Source organism: Lissotriton helveticus, chromosome 2_1 (assembly GCF_964261635.1).
Source record: "Lissotriton helveticus chromosome 2_1, aLisHel1.1, whole genome shotgun sequence".
Taxonomy (NCBI): domain Eukaryota; kingdom Metazoa; phylum Chordata; class Amphibia; order Caudata; family Salamandridae; genus Lissotriton; species Lissotriton helveticus.
The window spans coordinates 326782831-326802222 of NC_136059.1; the positions used below are offsets into that span (position 1 = coordinate 326782831).

Sequence of the window (19392 nt, forward strand, 5' to 3'; positions counted from 1 at the left end):
AGGGTGCTACCTTTTATTGGTCCTGATGATGACCCTTTCTGATGATTGACTAATCTCATTGTGGTCGAAACATCGATGGACATACTATAGGTCAGTTTAGAATCATGATGTTGTGCACATTATACTTTGATTCAGAGTTTGTTGTTGATTCACATTTAAATTGGCCCCTAGTTTTGTATATATGACCCTACCTACTTTAGTCCACTCATTCACTTGCACTGGGTTTTCCTCCTGGAGCACCTTGATTATGTATTGCAATGTGTTTATCATTCAGTTGTTCAGTACATCAAATAAATGTATGTGTATTTTTTCAAAAGACAATTAATAATTATTTGTTGAGTTGCCAAAGAAGTTGAAGCATATATTTCTCCAACAAGGACCAGTGCTTTACTGTATTACATATTTGGCCCATTTCCCTGAGTTACATGGCTGTCCCATATTTGTATATATGCTCTCTTCATCAGATTCAGCTAGCCTGACCATCATTCGATGATGTCAAACACTCTTGAGATACGGCCTGCAGCCCTGCCCTGAGAGTCTAAGCCTGAAGGTAGAAACTTCACTGGTCCAATGCCAATCAGCATCTGATCGATGTCGACGAATTACTGGGTGCAAACTCTGGACTTTTCCCACTCAGAGCTTTTCCCACCTTTGTCGATACATCACAGTGACCTCATCCCTTGTCAACCTGTCAGTGACAAACCCCTCTTCAGAACCAACCTGCAACCTTCCCCTGTTCAGATAACTTTTTGATCGGGACCAATGTGACTTGGGTATCCGACCAGCACTTTGTGTTTTAACGTAAACGTTTTCCACCCAACACTTGCCTTGAAGTTGCAAGGTGGGGTGCTGTCTCCTGCTGCTTGCTTTGCTGTTCATTTCTCCAGTCAATTACTTTGAGTATAGAAGTAACTTCCTCCAGGGAAGGCACTTGTACAGTGTGTTCTTGCCACTCAACAATGAGAGGGAAAGGATGGTCCCATCTATATTCTAAGTCCCATTTATAAAAGTATTCTACTATAGAATGCAAGTCTCTCGTCTTTTCTATGGGGATAGTGAAAAGGGCTAGCCAAGAGATTACCAAGCTGCCCCCAAATAAGAAGTCTATTTTTTCTTACTGCTTCCATGTTGTTTACTTTTTGGTGAAAAGTATACTTGAGCAAGGATGTCATGTTGGTGAGGTCTTGTTGAGTTTGCTCTTACAGTTCTCTGAGTCCTCTCTAAGACCTACTTAAGGGTTTTCTAATACATATTTGAGGCATTCCTGAACATATGTCCACATGACCGTCACTTTATATTTGTTTGAAACTCTACTGACTTTAATATTATTCCTGGGAAGCATCCTTTACAACGCAACTTTTACCACGCAGTGCCTTTACGACGCAACTTTTACAATGCAAACCATTACAACGCATTGCGCTGGGGGGCGCTCTAGGATAGGGAATAAGTTTAATTTACTATCCAACACCTTCCCTACTATCCATGGGGACTGGAGTTGGAATAGTAAATTAAACAATTCACTATCCAGCGCCCCAAAGCACTATGCGTTGTAAAGGTATTCGTTGTGAATACCGCGTTGTAAAGGCATGCGATGTAAAAGCATGCGTTGTGATGTCATACATCCATCATTCCTGCAGGAACCTATTTCTAGATCCTTCATCTGGAATTGCAAGGAAATGTTCTGGTCTTTAATCACAATCATTTAGTGTCAAAGGAATTCTTGTTTTTCTTTTTGTTGTCTCGTACCTCTGCTACTGAGAAAACCTATTCTCACAGCTTGATGAGGACTTGCTCAACTACTATGATTTATTGCTTCAATCCACTTCATAAAATTGTGAGATCCTCTCTCATGTTACAATATGGAAGCATCATTTTTTATCTCTTCGGTGCTACTTGAAGCGTTTCTAGTTTTCTAGTTTCACTGGTTATAATGTTGTTTTATCTGTACTGGTAGTCTCTGTACCACCTCTACCATTTGCCAGTAAAACCTTGACATTACAATGTCTGTTTCAGTTATTCACACCTGATATGCAAGTTTGGCTATGTTCATAGGCGCTGTGTTCTTGAACGTGATAGACTGAGAAAATGTTACCCTAGGGCCCTCCTTGAGCCCATATGCTGTTTTATAGTCTCTATAGGACTGAAACTAGGTGGACTCTGGACCATCATCATCATCATAGTATTTCGCTTGTAGTTTTCCTCTATCTGGCTTAGTGAATACTTGTTGTCGGTCGAGCTCTACCGTTTAATTTGGGAACCCTGGGGTGTATGCTAAATCCAAGAATCAATGGGCAGAAATCACAGCAGCGCCCGGTCTGCCACAACTCCCTCAGTTGAGTAAATTCTTCTGAGTCTGATATCACATGGCAGCCACCATCAGGGCCCCAAAGGTGCATTATATTTCGCCTCACCCTCCTTATATATGCTCCAATGGCCACAATTCAGCTGATATTGTTTTTTATTGATGAAAGAAGTAGAATTTGTCAACCATCTTGTCCACACCCTTGTTTGATTTATGTTAACAAAGTGACATTCAAAGATGGTCACTGCGGATGCATGTGCATTTGTAATACCTAACTAGGATAACAACATGCACTGGGAAAGTCAGCAAGTTTTATTGCTGCACCCTTTTGGCTTTGCCATTGATTTGTGTTTCAAAACACTGCTACTATATTGACATCTCAGCATAATAACATGCAGTGGAATACCTGTTGGTCACATTGTTTTGGTAGTGAAATCAACACTGCATGCAAGACAAACACAATAAGACTGGGGACTGGTCTTGTGTGTTAATAAGGGCCCAACAGTTCTGATCACAAATAACTCCACAATTACTGGTGTTATAAATTAAATCTCTGTCTCTAAAAGGTATATGTTGGCACGATAAACTACTCATTTTGAATGTTCAATAAAATAGACATCGCAAATCACTCAAGAAGATCTGATCCAACCAAAATATGGGGAAGGAAGTTAGAGGACACCAGAAGATAACAGTTGGACAGGAAACATGATATTCACCTACATCATTTTACACACACTCAATTCATCAACATTGGACTACTTAATTCATGCTCTTAAGTACAAATATGACACTGAGAAGGGATTGGATGGGGGCTGAGGAGGTATGAGGCAAATAGATGAACGGACAAATGGTGTTACTGTGACTTATGGATCTTGTTGTTATATGCTACTTTTCTGGAAAACTGAAATGCCAGTTTGAAAGCATGATTAAAATAGTTAATGAAAAGAAATACATAAAACATAATACAGCAGTAAAGGACCCTGTAGAACCCCAACATTTCTGTTTCTCTGGAAAGCTAAATATCCTCCTTCTGAAGTTACTTAGGGGCTCATTACGATGGCGGGCAGACTTGGTCCGCCCGCCACCGTAGCGGTGTTTGGGACCGCCACCAGATATACGGCGATCCCACCACTGCGATTAGGCTGCGCCCGCCATACTGGCAGACGCATCCCTGATCTTTAACATTGCAGGCGGTGTTGCTGGCTGCAGCACTGTCCGCAAAGTTAAATGTGCTTGCACCGCATTTCCCTGCACCACGTGGTGTTTGGAAACCATGGGTACCCGCCAGTGCAGCGACACCCCCTCACAAGGGGGGCCCGCAACGGGCCCCCAAGCCCAATGGGTCTTTCCATGGCGGCAGCTCCTCCATGGAAAGGCCTCTTCAAACCCACATCCCAATATGGCGGGCGCTGCCTACTAGGCACCAACACCATGTTAGTGGCCCTGCTCTGTCCACCAGGCAATCAGTGTGATTGCCTTTGGCAGTGAAGCGGCAGACAGACTTTTCATCCACCGCAGTCCCCACAGCCATCCTAATTTGACGGTGAGTAAATCACTATGTGATGGGGGAAGGACTGCCACCACCGGCCCGTTGGTGGCAGTCCTTCCGCCATCGTAATGAGCCCCTTAGTTCTTTGGTGTGCAAACCATCTGTACAACTGACAGTGGCGGGTCCTCCGCTTAGGCAGAGGAACATCGCCCCACTGCTTTGCAGCCGTGTAAATGAAGGAAAAATAAAATTATATAAACTCAATGCTATTATCATTTTATTTGTTCCTGCTGCTGCAGCTTTGAGGGCTGGGTGGGGCTGCTCTGCACATAGAACAGGGGGAGGTGTGGTGTGCATGAATGTTTCGCCAGCCGTCTTGGGCCAACCAAGCAGTCATTCCACACTTTGCATTAAGGCCTGGGTGGAGAACATGCCCACACTCCTAATCCATGGCTGAGCGCTGAACCACAGCACTTAGACCATTCACAACGCTGCATTGCAGCGTTGTGGTTGGCTTAGGGAGACTCGGTACTTCCTGCCGGATTGGAAGAACAACAGAGGTAAGTTCAGTTTTCTTTTATTAAAAGACCCCTTTAACCACCACCCCACCCCACCTCGCCTCACCAGCCCCGATCCGTCCCGGCCGCCACTGACAACTGAAAGATTAATTTAGCATATTTTGACACAAATTCAACTATATTGACCAAGATAGACAGGGAGAATATCGAGAGAATTTGTGAATTTCTAGAAAATGGTGATTCTGACAATAAAGGGGGCCATGAGAGATTATCAACCTTAAAGGTAATGATTTATCAAAAACAAGTATTTTTATCAACAAAAAAAAGACATCAAAATAATTAATTCCCTGCGCCTTTCACAAGAGTTTGAAACACTTTTTAGATTTTGGCAAAAATTCATAAACGACTCTCTAGCCGTTGGCCAATGTGGAAATAATCAATTGCTTTGGGCCTAAGCCGTTTTTGTTGTTTCATAGTCAAGAAGCTGCCATGGAATGCTTTGGAGAAACTTTCGAAAACAAATTTACAGTAATAAGTGCCCCTAAGAGAAGAAAGTATTTGCTTCTGAGCCTGCCTTTGCCAACTTGATGTTCTGCTTTCATGACAGACAGAAAGGATTTGGCACTACACCCAGGACTAGCATTTCCATAAATTAGCAGGGTTAATTACATTTTAAATGTTTTCCTCCTTAATAGCCCCCAAATGGATGGTAAAAACTCAAGAGATTTTTCTGGGCTTGATAAGGATTATCATAATTAGGATGAAAAAATGCAATTTCAACTATTATTATTTGTGCCAACATATATTATTGCACTGTGAAGGTTGCCAGACACTTTATGGATTCATAAAGCACTGGTAAGCACAAGCAACATACACATTTATCACACTTAGGTCCTCGTTACAAACGACACCTTAATTGTTATGTTATGTTATGTTAAAATAAATTTATAAAGCGCACGAATACCAGGGAGGTTTCATGGCGCTACTTTGATTGATACCCAAGTTCTAATGCACATTTAGAAGGCTTGACGGAAAAGCCAGGTCTTAAGGAGACTTCTGAAACTGAGAAGATTGGTACAGAGGCGTATTTCAGAGGGAAGAGAGTTCCAGAACATGGGGGCCAAAATAGCAAACCTAGCACCTCCAGTGAGCTTCAATTTAAAAGAGGGGGTGGACAGAAGTAGCTTGTGTGCTGAACGAAGATTGCATGTGGGAACGTACTTATTGATCAGGTTGTTCACAAATTTAGGACTTCTCCCATTGAGTGACTTTAAAATAAGGCACCCAATCTTGAAGGCACAGCGCTAGACTACCGGAAGCCAGTGAAGTTTCTTCAAGAGAGGAGTGACATGAAGGTGCCTGGGTTGATGAGCAAGCAGGTGAACTGCCTGGTTTTGAACCAACTGTAGGCGTTTGGATAGATAGAGGGGAATGCCGAAGTAAAGCTAATTGGCATAGTCAATATGGGGCATGTCTGGGCTTCGTAGGTAAGAAATCTGCAGATCTTTTTTATTTTCCTGAGTTGGTAAAAACAGGTAGTGATCACTGACCCTATCTGTGGCTTAATTGTGAAGTCCTGACTGATGATTACCCCAAGGCTCTTAGCCGAGTTTGATGGAGAAAGGGACTAACCCAAAAGTGAGGGTCCCAGGGATTTTTGGTAATACTACCAGTTAGAACCAGCTCCGTCTTGTCCGGATTGGGCTTAAGATGGTTGCTGTCCATCCACTGACTGATGAACAGCATGGTGGACTGAAAGGCGTGGACCGATTCTGGAGAGTTGCTAATAGGAAATATTAGTTGAAAGTCGTCAGCATAGTTAAATGTGCAGACTTAATGCTCTTTCAGGGCTCGGACAAGGGGGAGTAGGTACAGATTGAATAACAGGGGAGAAAGTGAGGAGCCCTGAGGGACTCTGCAAGTAATACTGATTCTAGGGGCGGTAAATGGTGCTGTGCAGACTGCCTGCGATCGGTTTTCTAAAAAGGAGGTGATCCAATCCAGGGCAGGGCCTGTGATTCCTGCTTCTCTAGCCCGGTCGACCAGAAGATTATGGTCAACCATGTCAAAGGCCGTGGAAAGGTCAAGCAGGACAAGGGCATGCGGTGAGCCACCATCGACCGTGCCGCGGAGAGTGTCTAATACTGTGAGGATCACCGCCTCATTAGAATGGGCCGGGCGGAACCCCACTTGATGACAAGCAAGGAATTTAGATTCTTCCAGAAAATCAGTGAGACATCTCGTGACATAAGCTTCCAAAACCTTCGCTAGGTAATGAAGAAGAGAGATTGGTCGATCGTTTGTTAAAGTTTGCGGATCCGCACCAGGCTTCTTCAAGAGGGAGATAACGGTTGCCTTTGTGAAAGTTGCAGGGACAATGATTCATTTAAGAGGTGAAGGGCAGGACTGGGGAGGGCAGTAAAAATTTCTTTCAGAATACTAGGAGGGCAACAGTCAGTGGGGGAGCCAGATTTGACTTTGGAGAGGAGATCCACAAAGGTATGTTTGCAGATTTTAGGAAACTGCATGAAGGTGCTATGATTTCGGGTGGTGTGCAAACTAGAGTCCAGATTTTTGCAGGCCTGAATCCTGGACTTTATGTTAATGTTTTTATTAATGAAGAAATAATTCAAGGAATTACAAAAGGTTTGGGAGTGGGCAGACTTGATTGAAATTCTATCAGGATTGGACAGCTCATTTACTATGGAGAAGATCTCTTTAGTGTGATTAGTTGTGGACAGAATTTTTAAGGAGAAATATGCTGACTTGGCAGTCAGGATAGATTTTTTATATGTTTTCATGGTGTTTATGTAGAGACATTTGTCTTCGGGTAAATAGTTGCGTCTCCATTTTCTCTCCAGTTGTGGTAGGGATAGTTTATGATCTTTCAGCTTGGAAGAAAACCATTTCTGGGCATCAGGACGATGAGAGGCATGAACCTTCCTGGGGGGCGCAAATTTGTCGCTAGCAACCAATAACCAGCTAGTTAACTGTTCGTCAGCCAGGTTGATGGAAGAGTTGACAGGGGGAATAAAGTTGGCAAGTGAATCAAGAAATAATGGTTTCTCGATTTTATTCCAATTTCTGCGTGTGCCACCTCTTGGGCATGGTGATTTGATAGAAAAATTATCATGGATAGTAAATTTAATTAAATGGGGGTCTGACCAAGTACACGTAACACTGATACAGGGGACATAGTTATATTAGTTGTCCAGATCTGGTTGAGGATATGTCCCTTGATGTGAGTAGCAGTGGTAACTTGTTGTACAAGGTTTAGTCCTGAGAGTAGCTCAATAAGTTCGGCCGATTGTGGGCCACCTGATGTTTCATTGGCCCAATAGTTGAAATCACCAATCCACATGACCCTCCCATGGTTAGTGACAAGATGCGCAACCTGTTCACTAGGGAGGAAACAAGGCCATCCTTTGAGGAGGCCTGTAGAGCAGGACGCACAATAACGGGGCTGTGACTGGTTCAAATTCGAGTTTAATCACCAGATTGTCGACTGAGGGTAAATCAAGAGAGGTTAGTATGGAATATTTTCAGTCATGACAGGTAATAATAGCTACTCCTCCGCCAAATTTTCCCTGGGGGTGGTTGGCTTGGATGATATGGTAATCTGAGGGGAGTGCAGCTACAATATAATTGTGCAGCTAAGTTGTGGAATACGTTGCCATCTACTTTGCGACTGCAACCCAATCATCGAATTTTCTGGAAATTTCTAAAAATTCTGTTATTTTCACAAGTATAGTGGACATTTGGGTGATACCCCTCACTTACACTAGCGCCAAGACGCTGTTTGCATTTGTGCGCTTTATAAATGTGTATCCTATCCTATCCTATGATTCCTGGGATAGCCAGGTTTCCGTAAGCAGAAGAAAATCCGGTTGCTCAAATTTAAGCAACAGAAAAATATCCGTTTGGTGCTTGACCATAGAGCGGATATTCAAGTCTATAACCGAGAGCTTCTGAGTGCCATTGCACTATTGGATCTGAGGGAGAGCCGCTCTGTGAGTGTCACATAATTCGGGAAACACTACTCTAGGCAACAGGATCCCCTGTTCCCTCAGGCTAGAGAGAATAAGGGGTTTTAGTGTTGTGGGCCGTTTATGCAGCGCTATTAACTCGACTGCGCTGTAGTAAATTTGATTTTGGGCATAATGACAGGCCCCGAAGGACAGCGGATGGGCGCAGGCGGGCTTGCCTTTGGCACGCCCTCTGCACGCATCTGCTGCGCTCCCACGGTGTGATCGGCATTAAATAGCCTGTGGCAGCCTAAGCTCCACCCCGCCTGCACTGTGATTGGCTCTCATGACAGCCACCAGCAGGCGGTCCTGCCTCGCTTGTGAATCAGCGATAGTCATTCCAACTGATCCGGTAATAATGATTCTATGGGCAGGGACTAATGTGGATTATTGTGGTCCACTTGTAACGAGGGTCCCACTGAAGTATTGAGGAATGAGTCATTCCAAATGACCATCAGAATAACTTGATGTAATGGGGCTTTGGAGGCATAGAACAGAAAGGGATAGTTTGCAAAAAAGCAGTTGAAAGTAGTTTGTTGCTCAGATTGGTTGTTCTTGTCCTTTCTTTGTTGTTCAAAAATTTAATTGCTTAATACTGTAATAGAGCCTTCATTCACGACGATAGCCTTCATTACAAGTGAAGGGTTAAATTCTGATCCCTATGCAAATGCTTGTTTCCATTGGGATCTGAATGACAAATTATCACATCATCTCAGTTTCTCCCTCATGGGTTCTGGCAGGTCGAACCTGCTGAAATGGTTTGGAATAAAAGGCCCATGAAAAAGGCAAACGTGCTGAACAGTTGAAAGGGAGCAGATTACCGTTTCATGCAAGGAAGGAGCTGATTGTGAAGGAGAATATGCCAACAGATGCTTAAGGTATGGAGGAACACTGATGATGGTTTGATTAATGTGGATGGGTTAGCACTGCATAATGTTTGCACAAGCTTATGGAGCTCTAAGTTGAGGCAAAACATGAGAGGCTGAAACAGTTGAAATGCTCTTGCAAGCATTGTGTTTTAAAAGTAGAGCTGAGGGAATTGTGTGCGAAGGTTAAACGAACAAACAGTGGGCTAGTGACATAAATAATGAAAGATACGACATTCTACTTATTGGGTGGGGTTAGAAAGGTGAAGGTAAATTAGGGAAGGGTTATGTAGTTGGGTAGTAGCTTGTTTGGGCACTTTGTTTATAGCGTGTAGTCATGCTATTAGAGGGAAAACTTTAATTACGGTGGGATTATTAAAACAAGGCATGAACTGCGAGATGTACTGTTGATTGCATTGAATGCATTAAAAGTTGAACATATAATCTAATGTTGGTGTTGTTTAATTTGTAGTGAACCCCTGACGAAGGGTTAAAATAAGTCCGAAATGCATTGGGAATGACACTTACTACAGAGGATGATAAATGTATTGTTCTTGCTTCAGAAAAAGGCCTGGGTTGACATATCTGCTGCATTAGAAGTACAAATATATTGTGTCTCTCACATGACCTAATGAAATGACCACAAAGGAAATTGTGGAACAGAAGGAATAACACTTTATTGAACGTGGATAACTTTGTGGAATCATTTGTATTGACTCAAGCTGTGCATCTGGAACAAGGAGTGTTACTTCTCGCCTAATTGCGGTGATGGTCTTTATTGCCTGCTAGGAAGTGTGGCGGGAAGAAACAATTTATCAATTATACATTTCCCCTCCCATCCAACTAAATAACTATGGACTCCGAATTCAGTTTTGTGATTTAATACAAAGCCAGAAACAACAGAATATAAACACACCTCAGAATCAAGGCAAAGAGATACATGAAAACCAATGCAGACCCCAATCTACAAAGAAGTTCATTCAGCACAGTAGGCACAGAACAATAAATTCCAAAATGAGAACACAGCCGAGTATAGACACTGCGTCCAGATCCTTTTTAATTTGTATTACCGAATTAAAGAACAATCAGTGCCTACTCTGTTTCTAAGATGGCATCCCTTCCTAGTCCCAAAGAGAATTTCCCCAAAGGTGTCAGCACGTGTTGGCTTCCTAAGAAGAGCACTCACGTTAAATGGGTCAAGTAGCGTAAAGCTACAGAGCTCATTCTAAGATGCTCTCCTTCCCTAGTCAAAAGCTGAAGTCCTGCAAATCTGTCCTTCTGCCTAATCAAAAAGACAAAGTTACACCCCTAACTGGTCACATTAGACATTATTCTGTGAACACTTTCTTTGAGCAAATTTCCACAAACTCCAATTAATTTTACAGTTCTGTTCGCCGACCTTGGTTCCCAGATTTCACCAGACACAGAAGGTGTCCTGCCTTCTCGCTGTCCGAGCTCTTCAAAGACATTCCTCTCCTCCCATGTATCTTCTTAAATCTAAAATAACGAGGTAAAATCCCTGCACCTGCAACAGGGGTGAAAAGAAAACGTTCTACACACATAAATACTTAGCTCCTGACCTAAGAGCAGACGAGGAGAAACTGAAACCTTTAGAAAAACAAAGTTAGGCCTACATTTCTGGCTAACCTGAGAACGTTCTTTAATGTGCACTTGTTACACAGGTCTCTATATGAATCTCGTGACAGAGAAAACATTTGTTTTGCCTATTAAACATTATATATGTGCATAATTACATGATTTCTCTAAATACGCACCAAATACTAATCTATCCTGTAAATAGCGTTACAATTTCATCATACATATTTCGATATGATGATATATAAACTTTGTTTGAATATGCACAAAGTTCAAGCAAACATTTAATATATGCGAGTGCAGTTCATACATGAGTATAATGTACCCCTACAAATTTAAAAGAGTTGAACGCTCTATCACCACCAAACTTGTAATATGGGTGTAGGTGAGAGCTGCACATCAACATTTAACAACACACTACTACTGAAGCTATTCTGACAAGAACAGGGGTGGGCGTAACTCTTGTAATTCTGTGTAGTGTAATCACGTGGAATAAGTATAACCTAAGAATTCTGCTAGAGCACCTGGAATTACGGCACACAAGCAATTCTGCTTTGAGTGCTATTTCCCATTGAACAAATGTACCCTCGCATCGAGAATCGACGAGAGAATGCATTTTGCTCTAAGAAATATTGCCAAATGCAACAAAAATAAGTGCAAGAAGCTGTCACACTGACTAAATTTGCTTTTGGGACAGGATTTCCCCCCAAATTACCACCGGCATTTGGTGCATTTTTCTTAGCGCCAAATACACCCTTTCATCCATTTTAGACATGAGGATGCATTTTTGTGCTAAGAAATATTAATAAATGCAGCAGACCACAAATAGCGAGTGGACACTCATGCTCACTGAATGTGCTCTAGATTTCCCCTAAATTACGTGAGCAAGAGTATTTATTGGTAATTCTGTGTCTAAGAGTAATGCAGAATTACTGAAATTACTCCAATTACTCCAGAGTAATTTAAGTACTACCCAGGCTTAATGCAGCCACTGGTGAACCAAACCAGGCCTGCCAACTTGCAAAAATAAACATTTTTCACCATGTGAAGGAGGATTTGGGTTTGTTTGGAGCACAGCCTGTAGGACTTTAACTCACACTTAAAAACCAAACCAAAGCTCTGAGGTTGCCGCCAATGCCCTGCAGAGATTTTATGCATAGTAATGGAAATTGGCTGTGCAAAGCTTCAAAAATTTAGCTGGAACCCTGCTCTCTGTGCAGGTTTCCATTCATTTGTTGTTACACTGTGTGATATTGGCTCCTCACCAGGTGGCAATGTGAAGGAGCCATTATAGTGTGACACGCAGTGGCACCATTGAGTTTGAAGGTCTGCCAAACATACGTGATAGTGCTGATTTAGAGTTGGTTTATAACAAAATATCCTCTGGCTTGCACAGGAAAAGCTGAATCCATAGGAGAATCTGCCATTGGATCTACCTACAGATTTAATGCTACTTCCACACGTGAAATACCCTTAGCAGTGGTATGACACATGAACAGCTGGAAGACGGGGATAAGCATGGGTGGGGGTACTAACAATGTTGGTGCAGATAGGAAATTATTTGTTGATTTAGATGTTTTGTATGTTATGTTATGTTATGTTATATTTGTTTTATATAGCGCACGGCTACTCAAAGAGTGTCCCGGCGCTTTTCAATACACATCTGTATCATAACACAACTGAAAAGAAGGGCAGAAACAGAATAAAAGGGGGATCCAGACTCATCTAGGAAACTAAAATCTAAGAAGCAAAAAGCCAGGTTTTAAGGCCCTTCCTGAACGTCAGTAAGTTAGAGGTACTGCGCAAAGTCAGTGGTAAAGTGTTCCAGAGCTGGGGCGCCAACAGTCTGAAAGAACGGCCTCCTATGCGAGCCCTCTTAATACGAGGGACCGCCGCAAGAAACAAGGATCCAGACCTCAAAGGTCTTGTAGGGTGATAGAAAACTACCCTTTTGTAGAGGTATTTGGCTCCTGACGCATAAAGAGCTTTATGAGCCAGGGTCAGGGCCTTGAAAGTTATCCGCTTCCGGATGGGAAGCCAGTGAAGTGCCTGCAGGAGACCAGAAGTTCGAGCACGGCCTGATAGACCGAAAATGGCCCGAGCTGCCGAATTCTGGACCACCTGCAGTCGTTGTAGCAGATACTCCGGTAGGCCGAGATACAGAATGTTGGAGTAATCTAATCTTGAACCGATTATCGCCTGTACCGTTATCTTCCTGTGGTCTTCCGATAGTATGGGAAGAAACTTGCGGAGCATCCGGAGCAAACCGAAGCAGGTACCGGTGAGACCGATTATCTGAGAGCGCAATGACAGGTCCTTATCGATCTTTATACCCAGGTTCTTGGCCACCTGGGATGAACCTGAAGGTGGAAACATGTTCTCCGGCCACCATTCCTGCCACTCTGGATCCGAGCTGCATCCGAAGAAGAGTACCTCTGATTTATCCGAGTTGCACTTGAGGCCGTTAAGATGGAACCAGTTAAAAACGGCCCCAAGGCAACCCTGGATACTCTCTCCGTCAAACTCCACACCCTTTGCGCACGTAAAGAGGAGCTGGGTGTCATCGGCGTAGGAAACGATCTGAGCCCCGAAAGACTCCGCTAGTGCTGCCAGAGGGGTCATAAAGATGTTAAAAAGAGTCGGGCTCAATACTGAGCCCTGAGGGACTCCGACACCCAATGGCGGCATCTCAGCGGAGCTAGAGGAGGCCCAGACCGTTTGTCGGCAGCCGGCCAAGAAAATCGAAACCAGCTGAACACCGTCCCCCTCAGACCGATCTCATAAAGTCTGGCTAAGAGACCCTCGTGAGGGACGGTGTCGAAGGCCGCCGACAGATCGAGCATCACTAACATCGCCTTGCCACCTGAATCCAGCACCTCCTTAATAGCCTCCGAGACTTCCAAAAGCGCTGTCTCAGTGCTTAGGTTCGTACGGAAGCCGGATTGAGTAGGGTGGAGTAAATCATGCGATTCCAGGTACTCAGAGAGCACCTTGTGCACATGCTTCTCAAGGATCTTGGTAAAGGCAGGCAAGAGCGAAATAGGCCTGTAATTGGCCAATACCTCCGCGTCCAAACCAGGCTTTTTGAGCAGAGGTATAATCATTGCCTGCTTCCAAAGCTGGGGGACTACACCCTCACTGAGGGAGCAGTTCAGAAGAGGGTTGACAATAGGATTAATGACTCCAGCCATTTTAGCCAAAAATTTGTCCGGGCATGCGTCACGAGGAGAACCCGATTTGAGGCGAGCCATCAGGTCCAATGATGCAGAGGCAGGGAGTGGTGGAAAATCCGTCAGCATCAGATCTGCGCTAAGAGAGGAGACCGGGGCATCCTCCGAGAGATAAGAAACATCAGGCCCCGACAAGGGAAAGGAGTCCTGAATCCGCCTGATCTTGGCAGTAAAGAAGTCGGCAAGGGCACTCACCCAAGCCTCCGTAGAGGATGCCAGGGTCAGGGGAACACGTGGGGCCATAAATTCCCTCACGATGGCGAAAAGCTCCTTACAGGAATTAGAAGCACTCTCGATTTTTCTAGAAAAGTAGCCTCTCTTCTCGGAGAGAATGTCTCGATGATAGGCTTTGACAGATGCTCTATAGACGAGTTTGGCCTCCGGGTCATACTGCACACGCCACCCTCTTTCTGCCACCTTACACTGCCGTCGTGAAGTCGCCAGTGCTTCGGTGAACCAGGGGGCGGACGCCCGTTTTACGGTATTGCGAGGAGACCTCACTGGGGCTAGATCATCCATCCTCTCCAACAGCCACCGTTGCACCAGCTCTGAATCCCTTTCTAAGTCTCCTGTCAGGATGCAAGGATGAGCCAGACATGCCTGTGTCAGCAGCTCTGGAGTGACCCGATGAAATGCCCTGGATCCCTGGGAAAGCTGTTGTGAGACACTAGATGGTTTGCTTGTCTCTGACACATAGTACTTGACCAGCCTGTGATCCGACCAAAGCACCTGAATAGGTGCCAGAATCTCTATAGAGGTCGTCGAAAAGATCATATCCAGGATATGGCCCTTTTCATGCGTCGGTCCACAATGATAGGACGCAAGGCCTAGAGGAGCCGTCACATCCATCATTTTAATCGTGTCTGCATCCCTTTCATCATCCATATGAATATTAAAATCGCCCGCCACTATGCACTGTTCCGATCTGAGCGCCAATGTTGAAATTATCGACTGGAACTCTTCAAAAAAGGTGCCCGTCGGCCCAGGGGGCCTATAGACAAGAAGTCCCTTAAAGGACTGGTGCGCCGATAATGCAATGGAGAAGGCAAGGGATTCGCAGCCCGTAATCGTCTCCATGGGAATGGAGGTACAGGTAACACGATTGTTTACAACCAGCGCCACACCACCCCCACGCCCTTTCAGTCTGTCCTGCCTAAAGATGTTATAGTCAGGGGGGATGGCAGCGGCAATATCGGGGTTCGAGGCCTCCCCCAGCCATGTCTCCGTCAGCATCAGGCACAGAGGTTTTTCTGTTACCAACAGATCGTAAATATCCAAAGCATGGCAACTGAGAGATCTGGTATTTAAAAGCATACAGAGATGCCTAACACTATCTGGCTCCTTCCTTAGTACAGCAACCAGAGTTTTCTGCGGCAGCCAGCCACAGTCGGGGCACCGGCTCTTACCTCTGTGGCGGGCAGGAAATACCGTGCAACAAGAATCCCTCCGCTTTTGTAGGGACCGGATAGCACTGTATCTCTTCATATGGTGACTTCAGGTGTTTAGAGGTGCCAGAAACAATGTACTGTTCAAATATCATGGCAGGTAAAATACAGTGGGATACCAGGTTGGTCCCCTTGCTGACAGACTTCAGCTGCAGTTCAGAGATTCACAGTACTTTAGTCAAAATCATTCTTTGAAAGTTTCCTTTTGGGAAGTCTTGACTCAGGGGTAGTGTGACTTTGCAATCAAGCACATGCTCAGGACCTTCAAGAATATTGAGTTCTGTGAGCCAGTGAGTGGCTACAATGCTTTAGTCATTTGAACAAGCATTGCAAGATTAGATTTAGCCGGGTCTTATTGCCTACTGGACTAATGCGTCCTATGAAAGGACCTGTTTTCGACCTCATAGCCACAGATTCATATCCTGAGAGGTCCATCCAGCCTTTTATCCTGAGGTCAATAAAATGGGTAGCACTGAGTTGGGTAACAATAAAAATGTATTATTCAGTGCCAAGATACCCTTGGGTAAACGTGTGCTTTAGAAATACACATGTTATATCATGTTATTTGGGGTGGCCAATTTTTGGTTCTTCGCAGTGCCAATTTAAACACATAACCAGGATCTTTTTTCCATAGTGCTTGTGCAAGATTTAAACAATTTTAAACAAACATGTAAAAAAATAAAACGTTAAGGAAAAAGACTTACATCAACTTCTTCGCAAAAAGTAGCATTGGGGCCATACTGCAGTTGGCACTGGTGATGTACATCATACAGCACACCAGGAGCGATTATTGGTGGCTTCATCTCGATTTTTGCTGGGGTGTCATCAAGGCAAAACCCTAGTCCTCGGCTAAGGAGCAATAAGAATAGCACTTTGTTAAAAATACATTGAATATATAAATATTATTAATTGAATGTATCATCAAGAGTAACGCAGCCCTCATTCATAATTTCCTTAATTATGAAATGTAAAATATTATTGAAAGTGATATAGAAAACGTAACCTTCATAATACTGTGCAATTATATTTCACCTACAGTGGGTTTGTTGTATACTGCTGTTTTTTAGCTAGTTTTCATGCACTAAATAGCCTCTGTAATATCATATATGGGAAGCACATTATAGGGTGTGCCTTCTGCTACACATAGGCCATCATTCAGTGGTGGGTGGTGATTTTTGAAAGTGGTGGAGAGTAATACTTGCCTATCTTTTTCAAAAATGTTAAATTTAAGATTTCCCTCAAGTGGTCCATCGCGAACCTCCAATTTGAACCTCCTGCCACAATATGTCATGGTTGCTCTCTCTGAGACCAAGAATCACCTCCAGTATGCCAACACAATCATTTTGTCATACGTGTTAGGTGTTCTCAAAAGGCAATAATTACCTCCAGTATCTCAGGGCCTGCATTTTTGCCCTGGGTCCCCTCCCCTCTGCCAAGATTTACCTCCAGGTTGTCAGACACAACATGCTCCCTTGAGTATGCAATGGTCAATGGCTCATGTGCATTGAAACACACTAACAAATACACTCTTACTCCCTCACACGTTCATTCACTCATACTAACTCCCTCTCATTCACTCACACCTTGACTCACTCTTTCTCACTAGCACTCTCTCACTGACTCATTCACAAGGTCACCCATATAAAAGTATAGTCACACTCACTCTTTCACCCTTACAAGCACACATAAGCACACTCACTCTTTCACACTCATTACCTCTCTCACACAACTTCCGAGGAAGCTCGGCCTTGAACTCCTGGAGTACAGGCACTCTTTTTTAATAAATAGGTTTCAGTAGGCCCTTCAGGCCTCTAGGCCCTGGTGCAATTGTAACTGCATCTGCTGTGCCATTCATGTATATGCCTCTAGTTCACTCCCACTCCCTCACAATCTCCACTTCACTCACTCCTTCTAACTCACTCATACTCTCTTTCACTTATTTATACTGACTCACACACTATACCACTCTCACTGATTCTTGCTTGATTTCACTCTCATTGACATTCTCAAACACACTAACATACACTTACCCTCCCTCAATCACATATCCAACAAGGAGTCAGACAGAGCGGCAAGGTCATAATTTAGGCGAAGACCCACCTCAAGCCCTCTCCCAGATTTGTCATAGGGCTGGAAGCACAACACAAGCAGAAGCTAGGACTGTACTTGTGTCCTGCCCCTGTTGCTCGGTATAGCTGCCCAATGGCCTCAGGGGTGCATGGATGTGCAGCACCATTATAGCGGAAATGCTCTTCTGTCTGAGGCATGCGCAGTATGCCTACTAAATAAAATGGATTGTGCCTGTGTGAGGGAATTGCAGTTGAATTACGCCCCTCAGACATGGAAAATCCAGACATCCAAATACAGAGTGCCATATTTTTAACCTGCCTAAGCCCTCTCAGCACCCAGTTAGCAGTTGTGTGTAGGGGAAAGTGGCAATAAATGGCATCTCACAAGAGGCAAGGTTGTGCCCTGAAGCCCCTGTTAAGGAGTGACCACTACTAAGATTACAAGTTAGTCAAGGTAGGCTGAGATATGTACCGCATGTGATAAATAAATACCTCTTAGTCAAAATTTGGACTTGCAAATGATGCAAAATATGCATGTTATGCCTTTTTTAATGGCCTTTATACCTGATAAATTTCAACAAGTTCTGCCCTGACTGAATGTATTAGGGGAAACCCGCTAGTTTGTGAAAATCATTATAAAACATTAGGGGCCAGATGTAGGTGTCCAAATACCGGTCGGAAACGGCGGAAAATACCGATTTTCGGCCGTTTCCGACTGGTATTTGGACATTGGTATGTAGGGGTAGCAAAAACAAACACGGGCACATGCATCAAGGTAAATTGCATTCGCAAACGGTGTGAATCGCAAAATTCGGCCATTTGCGAATGCAATTTCCTTTTTTGGGATGCATCATGTTTTTTCATTTTTTCGCAATTTAAGGAATCACAATTATGTTGCGATTTCTTAAATTGCGATTGCATTTAAGAAATCGCAATTTGCGATTTCTTAAATGCAATGCATGAACATTTTTTTTTTGCGAATTCGCAAATAGGAAGAGGTAAATTACCATGAAGTTGAACTTCATGGTAATTTCCGAAAACTTTCAAAAATGCACAAAAGTGCATTTTTGAAAGTTTCATTTTACACACACACATGCCCTTGGGGCATGTGTGTGTGAAAAATTTACTTAAAGTTAAATTTCAGGGGTGCAGGGGGGGGGTCCTTTGGACCCCCCCCTGCACCCTTGAAATAGCATTCTCATTTTGCGATTCCTTAATTGCGATTCGCAAAATGAGAATGGCTTCCCATTGATTCCTATGGCCTCGAGGCCCATAGGAATCAATGGGAAGGGATTCCTTAATTGCGATTCGCAAATTGTGAATTGCAATTAAGGAAAATTAAGAAATCGCAAAAAAAATTGCGATTTCTTAATGCATAGCATTTTGCGATTTCTTAATTGCGATTCCTTAATTTTCGCAATTAAGAAATCGCAAAATGTAACAATGATGCATGTGGCCGACAGATTCGGTAAATTTACCGAATCGGTAATTTTACAGATTCGGTAAAATTACCGAATCGGTATTTGCTATTGATTCCTATGGGCTTCAAGGCCCATAGGAATCAATGGCAAATACCCATTCGTTTACCGAATCGGTAAATAACGAATCCTACTGATTCGGTAAAAATTACCGAATTTTTACCTACATCTTATTTACCGATTCATAAATACCGAATCGGTAAAATTCGGTATTTATGAATCGGTAAATAAGATTTACCTACATCTAGCCCTTAATTCCAAAAACAAGTATTTTTTACACAGACCCAAACTCAGTCCTGAACTTGTAATGGCAGCCAAAGTGTCTTCATTTTTAAAGTGCCAGTTCATATTGAAGGGCGTTTAGTACAAGTGCA

General features: G+C 43.5%; 1 protein-coding gene across 2 annotated transcripts in view; it reads right to left on the reverse strand.

Annotated features, from left to right (window-relative positions):
• The window catches only part of ADAMTS12 (ADAM metallopeptidase with thrombospondin type 1 motif 12), a 2873463-nt gene that overhangs the window by 1609118 nt on the left and 1244953 nt on the right, over positions 1 to 19392 (reverse strand). For both annotated transcript variants that reach the window (XM_078677277.1, XM_078677276.1), the window contains one exon: positions 16176 to 16320. In XM_078677277.1, coding sequence (XP_078533403.1) covers positions 16176 to 16320 — 145 coding nt within the window. The remainder of the gene's footprint in view (positions 1 to 16175; positions 16321 to 19392) is intronic.